The following is a 17,429-nucleotide window of genomic DNA, read 5'->3' on the forward strand; positions in this document are numbered from 1 at the left end:
TTTTTTTTTTTTTTTTTTAACTCAAGGCTAGTGCTCTACCACTGGAGCCACTGCTCTACTTCTGGAATTTTTTGGGGGGGTGGGGGAAGGAGGGTGCTTAACTGGACATTAAAATCTCATGGACTTTCCTGCCCAGGCCGGCTTCAAACTGTAATCCTCAGATCTCAGCTCCTAAGTAGCAGGAATGAGCCACCAGTGCCGGGCCAGGGATTGCCATTTATTGAGATGGGAAAAGATGGAGGGAAGCTGTTTAAAAGTGAGGATGAAGAGATGTGATTAGATTAGATGTGTGGTTACCAAGGATTTCCAAGGCCACAGAATTCTCAATGGCCATAATCTCCAAGTTAGACTAGTGACTAAAACATAGCTGACAAATTTTGTGATGAAGGATTCAAGGAATGCCTTTAAGGTCATTACATTCTTCCTGTGGTTTTCTGTTGCAAATGAGATTTGCACTGATGCATTGTTTTAAGCTGTTTCATTTTCTCTTTTTTTTTCTGTGTAAAGTTATAAGCAAAGGAATAAGCATATACAAACTCAAGAAACCTAGAAACCTTGAAGGCTCCAAAAAGTTGATTTCCTATTTAGTTATATAATTGACAGAAAATGAGCAGGGCCTGGTGGCTCAGGCCTGTAAGCCCAGCTACCAAGGAGATGGAGGCAGAAGGATCTTGAATTCCAGGCAAGCCCAAGCAAAGTTCTTGAGACCCTTTCTCAAAAAGGGTCTGGGGATGCCACTGGTGATAGAGTGCTTGCCTAACACACACAAGGCCTAGGGTTTAAGCTCTAGTACCCCTCCCCCCTCCCCAAAACATCAGTCCTACAATTGTAGGCCAATGGTGTATGTCAGCAAGACACCAGTTCTTAGGCAATGCCAGGCTGAGGTGGTCAGAAACCGCATGTACACAGAGTCAATCTGAAACTTGGATGGTTGAAGAAATAATCCAAAAAGAAAAGATGTATTTAAAGGGGTAGTCACTAAAGCACCTGATAAAACACTTCCTAAAATGGCACAGTTATGACAACAAAAGCATGGAAAGGGGAAGAAAAGCAAAAAAGCAATTTTATCATAGTCGTGGGAGGAGGGGAAAAAAGAACAGAAACTGATCCGTGGGGATTACTTTAAAAGGCTTGGAAGACAAAGGGAAATAAATAAAAACATCCCGTCCCCTTTAATGCAATGCAACCATGCTGGGGCAGGCCGGGTGCCGCCGGCTCACGAGGCCGGCAATCGGGTGAGAGGAGAGAGGCTAAGGGAATTCGAACTTGGGTTGCAGCAGAACTGGTTGGTGATCGAACTAAGGTGACTCAAAGGCATGACTCAAACTGGACACGGGGCCCTGTCTGTCAACTCCAACAAGGCGGAGTGAGCGGCGCGGAACACACTTTGGGAAAGTACCAGGCCGGCTCCGCAGGGCGGCCGGAAGCCTCCCCGGGAGAGGGGCCGCTGCTCGGGGCCCTTGAACCTGACCTCTCACTTCCCGCACCTGGGAACTTCCCGCACTCCACGGCTGGCATCCAGCCTCGCGGGGCGTGCCCGTGAGACCTCGGGGTCGGGTCTCCCCGCCTCGCGTCCACCCGTCCCGCCTGGGCACGCGCGGCACGCACCGCGCCGGGAGTCGCACCGCCGACCCAGGCACCTGCTCGGCTCGGGCTCCGCGAGACTTGGGGCGAAAGCATTACCCGGCGGGGGATTGGCGGGGGCGGCGCGGGGGGGTGTGTGTGGAGAGGGAGCGCGTTCTCGCGAGGCTTAGGAAAATTCCCACGGCCTGTGTTGTGTCTGAGCGGAGTAGTGGCAGGCGGTAGCAAGGAGGTGTAGCGTGAGACTGGACTGCCCGCATGGGACGCATGCGCAGTGCCGCTCGCGCGTGGCGCGCCAATCCTGCAGCGCCTTCCGCAGATGGGGGGGTGAAGGGGGGGGGTGGGAGGCAGATTCCAGTTCTCCGGGTTTTGTGGCTCCCTGCAAGAGGCTGTGCTAGAGCTGGGAATCTCCAGGAAAAGGACAGGGCAAGGGAGGTGGGGGGGGGGGGGAGACGGAGAGGTGGAGGGAGGCTGCAGATAGGAACAGGGGGCGGCGGGGTTCGGGCTCTGCACCCGGTTATTAAATGCCCCACCACATCGCGTCTGCTAGGGGCTTCGCGATTTTTCTGGGCCAGGTGAAGTGCGTTTGGGGCTGCAAGCCAGGCGCACGGGAGGACCGGTTTTCAGGGCAGCGTCCTGCCTGCGGCCGGGCTCGCACACGCCGGCAGCAGCTGAGCGTCCCCGCGCGCTGGGGCCCTCGGCTGGGCTGCGTGGCTAGAGTCTGGGGCGGCGGGGAGCGGCTCCTCATCCCAGCGCACTGGTCACTGCTGGAGTCCGGCCGCTCGGCGCCCCGGCGGGTGGCAGGCCGGGTGGCTCCCCGGAGCGCCGGGGCCCGAGGCCCGCAGCGGACCTGAGTTTGCACCCAAGGCGACACAACTCAACGGGCAAAAGTTTTCTATCCGAACAGTGGTGGGAGCGATCGGGCCACGTGGTGACCGTGCCAGTTTCCCTACCTGCAGGGGGAGGGGGGGGGGTCGGGGAGGCCAATGAATGGAGACCGCTCCGGGCCGGTCACTCAGTGGTCCAGACCCCAGGGATCTCGGCCGAGCGCACACGCGCACCGATGCGAGCCCGGAGGAGGCGTCCACTGAACGCCCGAATGAATGAAAAGGCCGCGAACGCGGTGAGCGGGAAGCCACCGGGAGCACACCCACGCGGGGAGGAGGCGGCCTGGGAAGCGCCGCGTATTTTCCCAGGACCCCTCCTCCCGGGCCCTCGGCCCCGCCCCCTGACCCTCCGTTGCCTGTCCCCGTAGTAATTCCCCCCCCCCCCCCTCACACACACCTCCCCGCCCCTCCGGTTTTCCTCAGTCTCCACGTACGTTCCCGTGGGCGCGTCCCAAAACCCGGATCTCCGGAGCGCTCCCCATGGACTGCGCGGAGGGCTCGCCCGCGGAGGAGCCGCCTGCGCATGCTCCGTGGCTCGGGTAGGTTTCCCGAGGAGGCAGTGAGCTGCATCGCCTGCTCGGCGGGCGGCGCGAGGCGGCGGGCTGTGCGCGGCGCCGCGAGGGGGAGAGGAGTACCGGGGCTGGGTGGAATCGAGAAGCTAGGCAGAAAGGGAAGGGGCGGGGAGGGGAGGGGGGGAGAGGAGAGAGGGACCCGGGCAGGCTTCGGGGGGAATCTCGCGAGGGTTGGAGTTTTGGCGAGAGTTTGTGGAAGATGGCGCCTGTTGTGACAGGGTAAGTCTGAAGGAACCGAGCGCTGGGAACCGGGAAAGTTGCGGGCGTCTGGCAGCCCGTGGCGGGCGGCGGGTTCGAGGACCGCGGCTCGGCCGGGTCTCGAGAGGCCGCGAGGAGGGAGCGGCGTCGCGTGCCGCGAGCGCGGCGGCGTGCGGCGGCGCGCTGCCCGCTCGGCTGCCGCGGTGGCTCGGGCTTCGGCGCGTGAGGGCGGGCGGCGGCGGCGGCGAGGCCCCGGGGTGCGGGCGCGAGTGCGGCCGGCGCGCGGGACCCGCGGGCGCTGCGCCCGCCGCGCGCCCCGCCGGAGGAGGGCCCTGCCCGGGGGACGCTGCCCGGGGAGCCCTGCCCGGCGGGGGGGACGCTGCCCGGGGAGCCCCCGCGTAGCTTTTGTTCCTCCGGGCCGAGTCGCCCCTTAGCCCCGCCGGTCCCCCCCCCCCGGCCCCGGGCGCTTTGTCTTTCCGAGCTGTCCCCCCCCGCCCCCCGCGAGTCTCTACCCCGGGCCCTTTGTTTCTCCGCCTTGGGCGCTTTGTCCGACCCGCCGCGTCCCGCATCCCCTCTCCATCGCTGTCTCGCCTCCCGTGCCTCTTTGTTGTGTTTCTCCGCTCCGTAGCCCGGTGACCTGCCATAGCCCGGGGAGCGCATTCCCGTCCCAGTCCCTTTGTCTTCCCCAAGTGTCTCCCCCATCTCACCTTTCTGTTTGGTCCTTGGTCACCTCCAGAGACTTCCTAAGCCCTCGCTCCCCAATCTCTAGGGGTTTACTCCCCCCCGCACCCCTCCCCCCGCCTTCCCTCCAAGCGTCGCTTGGTTTATCCGCTGCCCACCGTGCGCGTGTGTCTCCTGAACTGTCTCAGCCCCGGGGACTCCCCGTCTGGTGCATCCAAGTGCACGCAAGACTCTGTGACTTCTTGTTCTGAGTCCGAAAGATGCTGGGGGGGGGGGGGGGTGGAATGGATACTGAAGTTTCCTTCTCACCCCTTTCGGGATTACATGTGTTTTCCTCCCACCCCTACCCTGTGCCCCTTTCTCTCGGGATTAAAACGTTTCCAGTTTTCGTTGCCGTCTCTTGTGGTTGTTTTGCTTGGAAACTGTCGCCCTGGAAAAAGATCCCGTCTCTTGATGGTTATCCCCCCCCCCCCCCCCCCCGCCCCACGCGCCTTCCCCGATGGGTTCAGGAGGCCTAGGCCAAGTGCAGCTTTGTATCGCTGGGTTACCTGGGGATGCTTGGGGCTTGGGGGAGAGTATTGTGAGACGCGGAGAAATGGGCGCTGTGTGTGTGTGTGTGTGTGTAATTGCTATTTGAGAAAACGTCCAGAGAAATAGGCGCTGTGTGTGTTTGTGTGTGTGTGTGCGCGTAGTTGCTATTTGAGAATACGTCCAGATACAATGTCTTCATTTGGCGTGCTATATAGGGGTTGAGTGGATTCTGATGTTGAAAACTAGTGAATGTTGATGGGGTGGAGGATTAGCATTCTGTAGGCTGGTTATTTTGCCAGTGACGCCTGTTTGGTAAGGAGAAGCATCTGTGCGGGTTGGGCATCAAATAGACACGGTTTAGTTCTTCATCATTAAAGTTTACAATTTACAGTTAAGAGTTGACTGAGTTTATAGTTTGTAATTTTTGTTTCTGTAGATGCATTATATCAACCCTTTTTCAACGGGATTAAGCTTCAGGGAATGTAGTTTAGTTTTGGGAGATGAATGAATATTCCTTTTAGGGTCTTTTGTGGAAAATATTAACTACAGTCAAAAGACCGGTAATGGCCTAAGTGAGGTTATTTAAAATGCACGTTCTTATGTTAAAAAGGAACATTAAATTGTCGTCAGCTCATATTGTTATGGTAATGTTAGAAGCTTGGGGAATGGGGTGCGGTGCTGTGTGTACTTGAGGCCCAAGTTATTCTTGTTGCTCGGAATAAGAAGCATTGAGTTTACCAGGATTACTATACTGAGTGTATTTTTCAGGAGTTCTTTTTTTTTTTTTTTAACTTAGACGTTCGCTACTAAGATACATCATCCATAAAAATCATTGCTAGCATCATTTCAGTTACAAGAAGTACTGATGATAGAGAATGTACAGGATGGATGGAAGTAATGTGAGCAAACTTTTTTCTTTAAAAGTGATGATTAGAATTAGGTTGAGTTTTAATTAATGGAAGGCAATGTTTTTATGAGTGCTACAAGAGATTCCTGAAAATTTACAGCTTGGATTCAAAGGACTTTTACTAACAGTCATCTCCCATACTTGTTTTTAGTGCATAGCCATGTATTGGAAGGGCAATTCTTGAGCATAGTGTTTTGACTGTCAGCAGAGTGTAAATACTGTAATAATGGACAATAGTTTGCTCTGACATGTCCTTTAAGTATGATCACACAGACATCATAAACTCACTTTGAAAAGGAGTTGTGTTTTAAAATTCAAGACTAGGCTGGGGATGTGGCTTAGTGGTATAATCCTTGCCTAGCATGTATGAGGCCCTGGGTTTGATTCCTGTGTACCACAAAAACAGAGAGAAAGTCATTACATAAATCAAGATTTAAAAAAAAACCATGTAAGACTGATTTAATCAGATAAAACAGTGCCCTTAAGTTACAACAAATCACAGCATATTTGGAAATGCATATGGTAAGTTATGGCAAAGGAACTTTCATTCTGAACATTAACCATAAAATATTAAAGTTTTACCTTTATTAACCCTATGTTAATTTTTGGAAAATAATGCAATGGTCACTCAACTTTTTGAATCTGTTCTAACAGCATTAGAGTTTAAATATCTTGGCTGAAAAGTTGCCTCTTGTTCTGTCAACATAATTATAATTCTCTCCATGTTTTTTACACATTCACTCATTTGTGTTTATATACATATTTGTGTGTGTGTGTGTGTGCACTTGTGTGTACTAGTTCTGAGGCTTGAACCCAAGGCCTGAGTGCTGTCCCTTTTTTCTCAATGCTAACACTCTACCATTTGAGTCACAGCTTCACTTCCCCATTTTTGGTAGTTAATTTGAGATAAGAGTCTCATGGACTTTCCTGCCTAGGCTGGTTTTGAACCTCACTTCTCAGATCTCAGCCTCCTGAGTAGCTAGTACTACAGCTGTGAGGCATCGATGACTGGCTTCACTTATTTACTTTTGACAGTACTGAAGATTGAGCCACACCCTCAATAATTAGGTTTTTTTCAGAAAGGTTATTACATTTTTGCTTAGTCAGCTTCAGAGTTTGATCATCCTATGCCTCTTCATGTAGTTGGGGACTCCAGGCCTGTCCCACCATGCCTGGCTTGTTGTTGAGATAGAGTCTTTTTCAGGCTGGTCTCAGAACTTGATTCTCTTGATCTTTTTTTCCACAGTGAGCAGGTAAGAGCTACCATACCCTCTCTCCAAATGTCGTCGTTGTCTTCCTCATCTTCCTTGTCCTCTTCTTTTCTGTGAATCATGGGGCTTGAACTCAGGGCCTGAGTGCTTTTTTGCTCAAGGTTAGTGCTCTACCACTTTGAGCCAGTGCCCCATTTCCTTTATTTAGGTGGTTAATTGGATATCAGAATATCACACTTTGCTGTCTAGGCTGGCTTCAACCTAGGATTAGAGGCATGTGCCCAGCTCCAAATATCTTTTAAATGGATAAGATAAACGATTATTTTTTGGGAAAAAGTCACTTTTGCCAGATGTAACTTATTAGATAATCTTTGGCACAATGGATAAGACAAAAAGGCTTTGTTTGAAAGTTCTTCAAATGTTAATTCTCAGGTTCAGTCATTTTTAGAAAGGAGGCTTAGATTTGGATTTAAAGCATTATTTTGCATTTGCTTCCTCCTAATGCTAATTTTCATGTTATTTATACTAGGGGCAGTATTTTCTCATGGATTGACTAAAAGTTGTTATTTTTGGCATCTGGTTTTGTGATTACTTCCAAGTTATTCTACTTCCCTTGGGCCAGTTTCCTAACTCTGTAGTAAAGTGGGAATTGTAATAACTTGTCACATATGCGCAGAATTGTTGTGATTTAGGATTTGTAGAGTACATCCTTGGGTGGAAGGTGTTAAAGTTTAGAAATTGTTACCCGAAATAAGCTAATGTGAAGTGGGTCATAACTTATAGGAAGGCAAGTAGGAGGTTATGAGCTAAATTCTTGGCAAGTTACAGTAGTGATAATGGGATGAAAAAAAAACAAATATGTTTGGGTAATAAAATAGATTAATCCCCTCACATGTAAACTTGGAGGAAGAGGGATAAGTAAAACAAATTACAAGGTAGTATAAGAGATTAAATATCTATCAAACTCAAATATAACACATTGTAAAATTATGGAATATTCCCCCCCCCCCCCCCCCCCAGCTGAGGACCGAACTCAGGGCTCTGCACTGGCCAGGCAGGTGTTCTTCCGCTGAGCTAAACCCCCAACCCCTGGAATGTTTCTTTCTATTGATTTGTTTTCTGCATGTAGTATTTTTTTTTTAAAGCAATAGCCTAGAGCCAGGTGCCAGCGGCTCAGACCTGTAATCCTAGTTAACATAGGTGGCTGAGATCTGAGGATCACAATTTGAAGCCAGCCTGGGCAGGAATGCCTGTGAGATGCTTAGCTTCAAAAAAAAACTACCAAAAAACTTGAATTAGAGCTGTGGCTGAAGTGGTAGAGAGCTAGCCTCAAGCAAAGAAAGCTCAGGGACAGCACACAAGGCCTTAGTTCAACCCCAGGATAGCACCAAAAAAAAAAAGTGATAGCATAGCTTGTTTATTCTGCATTGACAAATTATACATATGTGTGTGTGTGCGCGCGCGCGCGTGTGTGCGCGTGTGTACCTTGTGTTTTTAAATACTTTGTAATTTTCAAGAATATTTTTAAACTACAAGGATTATAATTTCACATTTGAATCTTGGTTTTAGGAGTGTGTTTTGCACTTGGAAATATTCTGCAGGTATTTATTGAAAGACTTAAACCTATAGCTTCTCAATTCCTGGTAGTTGTCATTTGATTTGCCATACCAGGGTTCTGGCTTCCTATGTCATTCACCAAACCCTAAGAACTGATAGGTTCCCCTCCTACAATCTTTCTTTAATCTGTCTACTTCATCTTTACCACCACGGTTTATATTCTCCTAATCATTTCTTACTTGGATTATTACAGAAAACCAAGCAGTCTCCTTCTGCTTCTAGATTCATCCTCTTTCTCTAGCTTCCACATACTGTGGAGCTGGTTTCTAAAGAGCAATTTTGACCATTCCACTCTACTTTAAAAACCTTTCAATGGCTCCCCCTAGCAGCTTTCATTAAGAGAGGCAGCAGAGTGAGGGTTATGAGTCTACACTTAGGATTTAATCTGCACAGGGTTCCAGTTCTGTCCCTGCCACTTAAAGTCTTTGTGTCATTACCAAGTTGGCCTATTGTTGTCTCTTGATCAGTTGCAAGATAATTATTCCTAATTAAAAGAGTTGTTGGGAGGGTTGAGATAATGCATGAAAGCATTTAGTAGAATTTCAGGTACATATCTTTCATTCATATTCAGCACTCCAGCCACATTGAAGAACTTGAGTTCCTGACATTGGCCCAGTTGTTTAATGCCTCCTTGAGTGTGGAAAGTACTGATCTATAGTAGGTTATTATTCAATACTAAATTCAGTGGATAGTCTTAACTAGAACCACCACGCTGGGCTTCCTGCCCCTGTTATTAAAAGACTGGTGTAATTCTCTTTGAAGTGTGTTACTAAAGTGTAACATTATAATTATCACACTAAAATGCTGTTAGTTATTTAGTGATAAATATAATTTTGTCCTTAATCATTTACATATGTACATTTTTTTGGCAGTTCTGGGTTTGGCCTTACACTTGCTAAGCTGGTGCTCTGCCACTTGAGGCAAACATCCAACCTTTTAATAGAATCTGAGATCTTTCCCTTGGCCATCCTAGACCATGATCTTCCTATTTTCCCTTTACCCTTGCAATGTGACAGGCGTGTTAAGGCATGTTACATCATGCTCAGCTTATTGGTTGAGTTAGGATATTCCTAATTCAGTTTCTGGACTGGCTTTTAACTACATTCTTCCTGATTGTCTTCCTAAAAATAGATGGGATTACAGGCATGAGCCTTTGTAGTAGACTAGGTTTCATTATTTTTAAGGGTTTTTAGTTCTTATTAGATATATATGATATATCAATATAATACATAATTTATAAGATATAATGAAATATACATTAAACTTTAGGATAGTATAGATTTCTTCATTAGGAGCCATGTTAGAATCAAGTAAGTTTAGATCATCAGGGAGTCTCAAGTCTTGTGGACAAATCACTTGCAGATAATTTCTGTAACTTACCCTTCTACCTCTGTAAAATTGAGAGCATGGCCTTGTGTTCACCTACTACGCACTTTATGACTATTAAAGTAAGGTAATGTGAAATTATATAAAGGTCAAGTAAAATGTGTGATTTATAAAATAGTGAAGCACTTTGTACACATATCTATCATAGCACTCTTGTCTCTTTGGTAACCCTTCACGGACAGGCTTCAAGGTGGACTTTTTATATTGCAGCCTGTGGTTTGTGGGTTGTGTTTTAGGAAGGCAACCCTTGAAATACTTACTTTTGTTTTGGCATTTTAAGTATTTGGTAAAATACTGCTTCACCATGGATGTTGTCATTGAGTCACCGCCAACTTATTGGGGTCTCTCTCTTTTTAAACTACTTTCTTGTCTACTGGATAGCCATAACAATGTAGGAATGCTAAATGCCGAGTTGCTACCTTTTTTTTTTTTTTTTTTTAAAGCAGGTACCCTGCCCACAGTTCTGGAAGCCTCTTAGGCTTGGCACCACATATCACCATGTTGCTTGTGCCCCATTAGGTTCAATTCTGCTTGGGGGAAATGAAGTGATAAACTAATGATCTGAAAAGGGTAATGTATTCCACCAACCTAACAAACTTACTTCAGGGGTGGAGGAAGAGGCTAACATCAGGGGTAGTGTAAATGGTAGTAATTACCTGTCTGTATAAATATTTGTATGTTTGTTGTGTTGTAGAGATAAGCATGGCAGCTTTTCAGTCAGATTGGTAACATAACAGTTTTGGTACTATTTATAGTATTTTAAGTTTACAAAAAAAAAAGCAAACAAAATAAGACACACCGCTTGGGTGTTCTAAATAGCAAAAGTTGTGCATCAGAAATGATACTACACTTGAATGCTGTGAGATGTTAACTTTTTCTTTAACAAGTTCCTATGCTAAGATCCCTTTTTTAGATTCATCAGTATTAACTCTTAACCATTATCAATTAGATAATAATCAGAGTTGTAATAACAGTTTCTCTCATAAAAAGGTTTTATTGTTTTTTGTCTGTTGTGCCTGAACTCTGGGCCTGGTCGCTGTCCCTCAGCTCTTCAGCTCAAGGCTAGCACTCTACCTCTTGAGCCACAGCGCCACTTCCAGCTTTTTCTGCTTATGTGGTGCTGAGGAATCAAACCCAGGGACTCATGCCTGCAAGCATGTTACCACCTAGTTACCTTTCCAGCCCCTCATAAAAAGTTTAACCAAGGAAAATTTTCATTCCATAAAACTGTTACTTTGTATATGTGTAGTAGAGACATTGCTATAGAAATGCAACATTGCTTTGTGAAATGTAGAACCAATGTTAAAAGAGTTTTGTGGTTTGTAAAAATGTTACAAACAACTTAATTTTGACATAGCCTAATTTCCTCTAGAGGTATTACCTTGAGGCTGGTTTGTGCATTATAACAGGCATTCTCTTTTTAGGAAAACGGCAAAGACAGGAAGATCTTGTTTAGTAGCATACTTCTTAAAGTCATACTTTTGATTGTGAGAAAAAGTTTCATATAAAATATTACACAGTTCTGTACACAGCTGCTAATCTTTGCACCAACTGGAGTTAAGCAGAAACATGAGGAAGGCTTTGGAAAATGAACAAGTTAGCCACTAAAGCTCGCCTTTTAGTATTGTTCCAACAGCAATATATTTATTAAAGAGACAGTTGTTGAATAGAAGAGACTCCTTGTGTTGGTCCTGTAAAGAGGATGAAGAAATGATTCAGTGAAGCCAGATGTTAGTATTAATCTCAGGAGGCTGAGATCTGAGGATCAGAGTTTAAAACCAGCCTAGGCAAGAAAGTCTGTGGAATCTAATCTCCTGTTAGCCACCAGAAAAGCCGAAGTGGCACTGTGACACAAGTGGTAGAGCACCAGCCTTGAGCAAAAATGTTCAGGGAGAGTGCTCAGGCCCTGAGTTGAAGCCCTAGAACTGGCAACCCCTCCCCCCCAAAAGAAAGAAAGAAAAAAAGAAAGAGTAAAGTATTTAGTGAAGCCAGTGATTTAGTAGAACACACACAGAAAATGTTAATATAAAGGAAATTATAGTAACTGCTTTCACATATGTGTAGTGTTGGTGGGAGCACAGGTGTAAAGATTGCATTTTTTTTTTTTTTGTTCAGTTGTGAGGCTTAAACTCAGGGCCTGAGCACTGTCCTTTAGTTTTTTTGGGTTTGTTAGTTTGTTTTTTTGTTTTTTGATCAAGGCTAATGTCCTACCACTTTGAGCCATAGCACCATAGTGATTAATTGGAGATAAAGTCTCATGGATTTTCCTGCCTGGGCTGGCTTTGAACCACAATCCTCAGATCTTGACCTCCTTTAGTAATTAGGAGAACAGGCATGAGCCACTGGTGCTTGGCTAAATGATTATCTTTAGTTAGTTAGTGTGGAGTTCTTAGAAAAGGTAAGCTGATCATTTTAGATAAATGGGAAAAGTGGTGGTGGAGCCTCTGAGGATGTTGAAACCCAATCAAGGACATAGAGAATAGGAATAAGAGGTTGAAGGCTTTGACTTGAGGCTGTGTGTAGTAAACATGTAAGATAGGTTGAAATTGGTAGAAACAATAGAGAAACATAATCAAGGGTGATGTTGTTGGGCCTAGTAATTGAGAGGCAGAACAGCTCTTTGAGACAGCATAGTAGAGCAAACTTTGAATCAGTGTAATATCCATCACAAATGTAGATTTGTAGCTGAGCATGTCACTTAAATCTAAATCTTTCCCTTATTGAAAAAAAAGAAGTAGAAAATATTTTATGGTACTAATGTAAGATAAAAGATAAAATTATCTGGTTGACTTTTGGGGAGAAGTGGGTGTTGAATATATAAGTTCTCTTCCTCTTTTCTAAAATATGGACTTGAAAGGATAAAGTTAGAGGTGGATACAGAAGAGAAGGTAGGAAAAAAAAAAAACCTGAATTACTAAAATCTGGATGATGAGATAAGGTTTAAGAAAACTTTCTTTTTGTCAGTCCTGGAGCTTGAACTTGTGACCTAGGTGCTGTCCCTCAGCTCTTTCACTCAAGGCTAGCATTCTACCTACCACTTTGAGCCACAGCACCACTTCTGCGTTTAATTGGAGATTAACCACTTCTGGTGGTTAATTGGAGATTAGGTCCTATGGACTTTCCTGCCAGCTTTGAACTAAGATCTTCAGATCTCAGCTTCCTGAGTAGCTAGGATTACAGGCATGAGCCACTGGTGCCCAGCAAGAAAACCTATTTTTTAAGAATGCTTTATTTTCGACTTTAATAAATGTCAAATATTTATTTTTGTATATTTGCTATAACTTAATATTGCTATATATATATATATATATATATATATATATAACAACCTATGTGTATATATGTAGGTGTAATACTGCATTTATATACATTTGTATTGATTATCCACTGTCTGTCTAAAGTGAACTCCAAAAGGACCACAGCAATATTTTATCTTGTATAATTATGAAGTGACTACCCTCTGTCAAAATGTTACTGGGTGAATGAATGTTTGAAATGGGTTTTACAATGCCTGCCACTAGGTGGCTCTTAATCAAAGTCCTGAGGTTGACATTCAATGTAGAGTGGTTTTCCTGCCTATTGCCCACATAGAAACTGACCCCCATTTTGCCATTTCTGGACTGTATTTTCAGAGTGAAATATAAAACATGTTAAAACTCAGTGTGTTGGAAAATAGAAAAGTATAACAGTGTTAGAATATGTATTGTAGGAGGAAGCCAAAGGAAAGGTCACTGAAATTTGTAAGTAATCAACTTCTCCAAAGAGCATTCTTTTTTTTGGGGGGGGGAGGGCGGTCGTGGGTTACTGTCCCTCAGCTCTTCAGCTCAAGGCTAGCGCTCTACCACCACTTGAACCGTAGCACCACTTCCCACTGTTTCTGCTTATGTGGTGCTGAGGAATCGAACCCAGGGCCTCAGGCATGCAAGGCAAGCGCTCTACCACTGAGCCACCTTCCTAGCCCCTCCAAAGAGCATTCTTAAAGTGAAGATGTAGTTTGAATTTTGGCAATGCTTTGTTGGTTAAATTGGATTCTTTAAAGAAGATTCTTTAAAGGGAATCTTATCTTTTAAAGGATTTGGTGAAAGATGACATATGATTTGTTGGAATATGATTCTGTGTTGTGTCATTATTCCCCCCCCCCATTCTTACCCTTAGGCTCTTTTATTTATACTATATTTTTCTGTGTTGTGAAATAATATAACTGCATCCTGTGTGACCTCTGTCTGATACTTGTGAATATTAAATCCATTAGATTGAGGAAACCTCACTTGAAAAAGATTTTACTAATCATGTTCTAAAGTGCAGTATCACTCTTTTCAGCAGGTTAGATGATTTACAGCTGGTTGATTGTCAAGCCTTTCATAGGCTGAGCTTGTTCCTGGTTTGTTTTGGAGGAGGGGGAGGCATATGCCTTTTTACTCTTCTATTTATATGACTCGGCTGCCTTTTAATCTTAACATGTACCCTTCCTCCCTTTTCCTTTATGTGCAGACCAAGAATGCACATCCTTCCCCTCTGAGCCTGATTGGTAGAGTGCTGCTGTCAGTGTTAATTTATAAATGCTCAGTTCTGAAGCTACCTACTCTAATTCCCTCTGCTGTCCTTCTAAGGCTGCTCAGATCTTCATCTTCTGGTTAGAGTGGCCTAGTCACCAGCATATGTCCTTACTGCACACCTTCTCGCCCACTCAGGCTAGACACAATCATTCCTGGCTTACTCTACTCCTACTCCTTAATTCTGGCACCACACTTACACTTGGGACTCTTGTGCCCTGGTAGTAAAGTGTTAAGTAATTGTAGCTGACTATTCCAGAATCTCTGGGGAAAATGGGAGGAGAGAAAATGGAATGTTCCTACCACTAGATAATAGATATAAAAGTTGAAAGAAGAGTCAACTCAAGTAGTAAAGCACCAGCCTTGAGCTAATAAAGCTAGGGGATATCACCCAGGCTGAGTTCAAGCCACAGCTCCACGTTCAGTTTTTCACTAGTTAATTGGAAATAGAGTCTCTTGGACTTTTCTGCCTGGGCTGGTTTTGAACTAAGATCCTCAGATCTCAAATTTCTGAATAAACAGGATTGCAGGAGTTGATCACTGGTGTCTGGCAAGGTGAATGGTTTTTTGAAGGAGAGAGGATTAGGATGATGCACACTGAAAGTTAATTCAGGTAATGCTTGCTGCTACACTGTCCTTTTCTTGATTTTGGGAAAATCTGGAATTTTCATTTTGGATCTGGGATTTGAACTTGGTACCTGATACTTTCACTCATTGGCTAGCGCTCTACCAACTGAGCCATAGTTCTAACCCAATCTGGAATATTTTTGTTGGACTATTTTAATTTTTTTTCCCAAACATTATTTGATATGTGAGAAAGTAAATTATAAGTTTATGATGTGTTATAGAGACATAGTTTGTCATCAAAATTTTGCTCAGTTACTATGGTGCTATGATGACACTTTACCTCTGCTGTCTAAAGCTATAAATGTTAGGTTATAAATTGCTTTATTTTTAGATATTAAAGATGTCACCTGGGGGCTGGGAAGGTGGCTCAGTGGTAGAGCGCTTGCCTTGCATGCCTGAGGCCCTGGGTTCGATTCCTCAGCACCACATAAGCAAAAAGAAAAAAGCCGTAAGTGGTGCTGTGCCTCAAGTGGTAGAGTGCTAGCCCTGAGCTGAAGAGCTGAGGGACAGCGCCCAGGCCCAGAGTTCAGGCCCCAAGACCGGGCCCCTCCCCCCCCCCCCAAAAAAAATGTCACCTGGAATTGCACTGTGATTATAAAAATATTTTTGATAATTTTACATTTTATGCTATAATTTAAATTCTAATACCATTTTATATTTTATATTATGTTTATTTTATTTTCTGGTCATGGGACTTGAACTCAGGGCCTTAGCCTCTTTGTGCTCAAAGCTAGTGCTCTACCACTTGAGCCATAGCATCACTTCCAGCTTTTTAAAGTAATTTACTAGAGATAAGAGTCTCACGGAGTTTCCTGCCTGGGCTAGTTTCAAACCATGATCTTCAGGTCTCAGCATCCTGAGTAGCTAGGATTACAGGTATGAGCCACTGGCACCCTGGGTATTTTATATTTTTAGATCAAAACATCTAGACTCCTAGGAAATGTATACTTTAAAAAAAGAAAACCAAGAGGAAGGGGTAGAATAATAATGGGTAAAAGAAACAAGAACAACAGCAAAAAGCCAGTTAAATATTGAGGATGTGTTCACTATTTTGTGAAGGTATTATATCCTATATTAGCAAATTTCTGCACTGTTGATAATATATGTCATTAAAATCGATTTTCCTTTCCTTATAAAGTTAGTGCTTAATATGCTATTGATTATAAAATGTTAAATATTGAGGATGTCCAGGAAAAACGAGTTCAATGTACAGGTTAAAAAACTAAAGCCACTATTCTTGGTATTATCATCAGTGCTAGGGATGGATCCCAGGTCCCACAAAGGCGAGGCAAAAACTCTGCCACTCCAGTCTCCTTTATCTTGTCTTTTTCTTTCTCTCTTTTTTTGTCTGAGATCAGGACTCAGAATGACATTTCCACTCATTTTCTTATGCCCTACCAATTGAGCCACACCTCCAGTTTTCCTTTTTTTTTTTTTCTCCCTTTAACTTAAAAATTGCTAAATTAATTACCATCCTTCTTAGTGATTTTAAAAGAGTTTTAAGCTGTGTCTAACATCTGTTTCTATTACATGAGACATGCTTTCAGGAGGATTTTCATACATGTAAAAAATAACAATTTTTGTGATTTGTAGTTATTAACTACCCACAGTTACTTATAGATATAAAAACATTCTTACTGAGTTACTTCTGATTCATAACCAAATTTTAGCTGAGCAGATATAGGCTACCAATGGAATAATTAGCCAGAAAATATTAGAGAGTTAGAGAATCCCTCTGTGTAACATTTAACTTTGATTTCTTGACCAGTTTATATGAATAGTTAAAGTTTTGAAGCAGTTAAAATTTCTTTTCTTCTCTTGGGACTTCACAGTTGTCATTGATAGTTGTAATCACAAGGGAAGCAGAAATACTATTTCCATCCGACAGCACTGGTCCCTATTAGGGCCTACTTAGGTTCACTTTTATGTTGTATAGTTTCCCAGTCACACTAACTCAGTATACTTTTGAAAGATCACACCTGGTAACAACATGTGATATCGATATTAAAATGACTTAGTGAACTTAAATGCTCCCACAGTTGGTGTCTACAGGGAAATCGGGTCTGCTCCGTTCCAGTGAGAGAGTACTTTTTTGTTGTTCTAGTCCAGAGGACCTGGGCACTGTTCTTCAGTTTTTCCACTTAAGGCTAGTGCTGTACTGCTTGAGCCACAGCTCCATTCTGGCTTTTTTTTTTTTTTTTTTTGTCGGTCGTGGGGCTTGAACTCTGGGCCTGGGCGCTGTCCCTCAGCTCTTCAGCTCAAGGCGAGCGCTCTACCACTTGAGCTACAGCACCACTTCCGGTTTTCTGGTGGTTTATTGGAGATAGGAGTCTCACGGTCTCTCCTGCCTGGGCTGGCTTTGAACCGCGATCCTCAGATCTCAGCCTCCTGAGTAGCTAGGATTACAGGCGTGAGCCACCAGCGCCCGGCTTTTTTTTTTTTTTTTTGATGCTTAAATTGGAGATAAGCATGTCAAGGGCTGGTTTTGAACATTGATCCTCAGATCTCAGTCTCCTGAATAGCTTAGTCATGGCCACCAGCTCCCAGTGTGGGTATTTCTTATCTCTAAACCTAGGATATTGCTGCCCTATCCCCCACAACTATTCTCTTAAAATTCCTTTTATCTGTTTAGCTTTTTTTTTTTTTTTAACTGGGCCTGGGCTCTCTCCCTCAGCTCT

At 44.4% G+C, this 17,429-nt stretch overlaps 1 protein-coding gene across 2 annotated transcripts in view; it reads left to right on the forward strand.

Moving 5' to 3' along the window:
* Positions 1-3,193: 3,193 nt before the first annotated feature.
* The window catches only part of Rbpj (recombination signal binding protein for immunoglobulin kappa J region), a 71,665-nt gene continuing 57,429 nt past the window's right edge, over positions 3,194-17,429 (forward strand). The window contains exon 1 of one of the 2 annotated variants that reach the window (XM_042674717.1): positions 3,194-3,259. In XM_042674717.1, coding sequence (XP_042530651.1) covers positions 3,240-3,259 — 20 coding nt within the window. In that variant the 5' untranslated portion in view covers positions 3,194-3,239. The remainder of the gene's footprint in view (positions 3,260-17,429) is intronic. The other variant, XM_042674718.1, reaches the window with a different exon arrangement.

Source organism: Dipodomys spectabilis, unplaced genomic scaffold (assembly GCF_019054845.1).
Source record: "Dipodomys spectabilis isolate Male_0828 unplaced genomic scaffold, ASM1905484v1 ptg000021l, whole genome shotgun sequence".
Lineage (NCBI taxonomy): Eukaryota > Metazoa > Chordata > Mammalia > Rodentia > Heteromyidae > Dipodomys > Dipodomys spectabilis.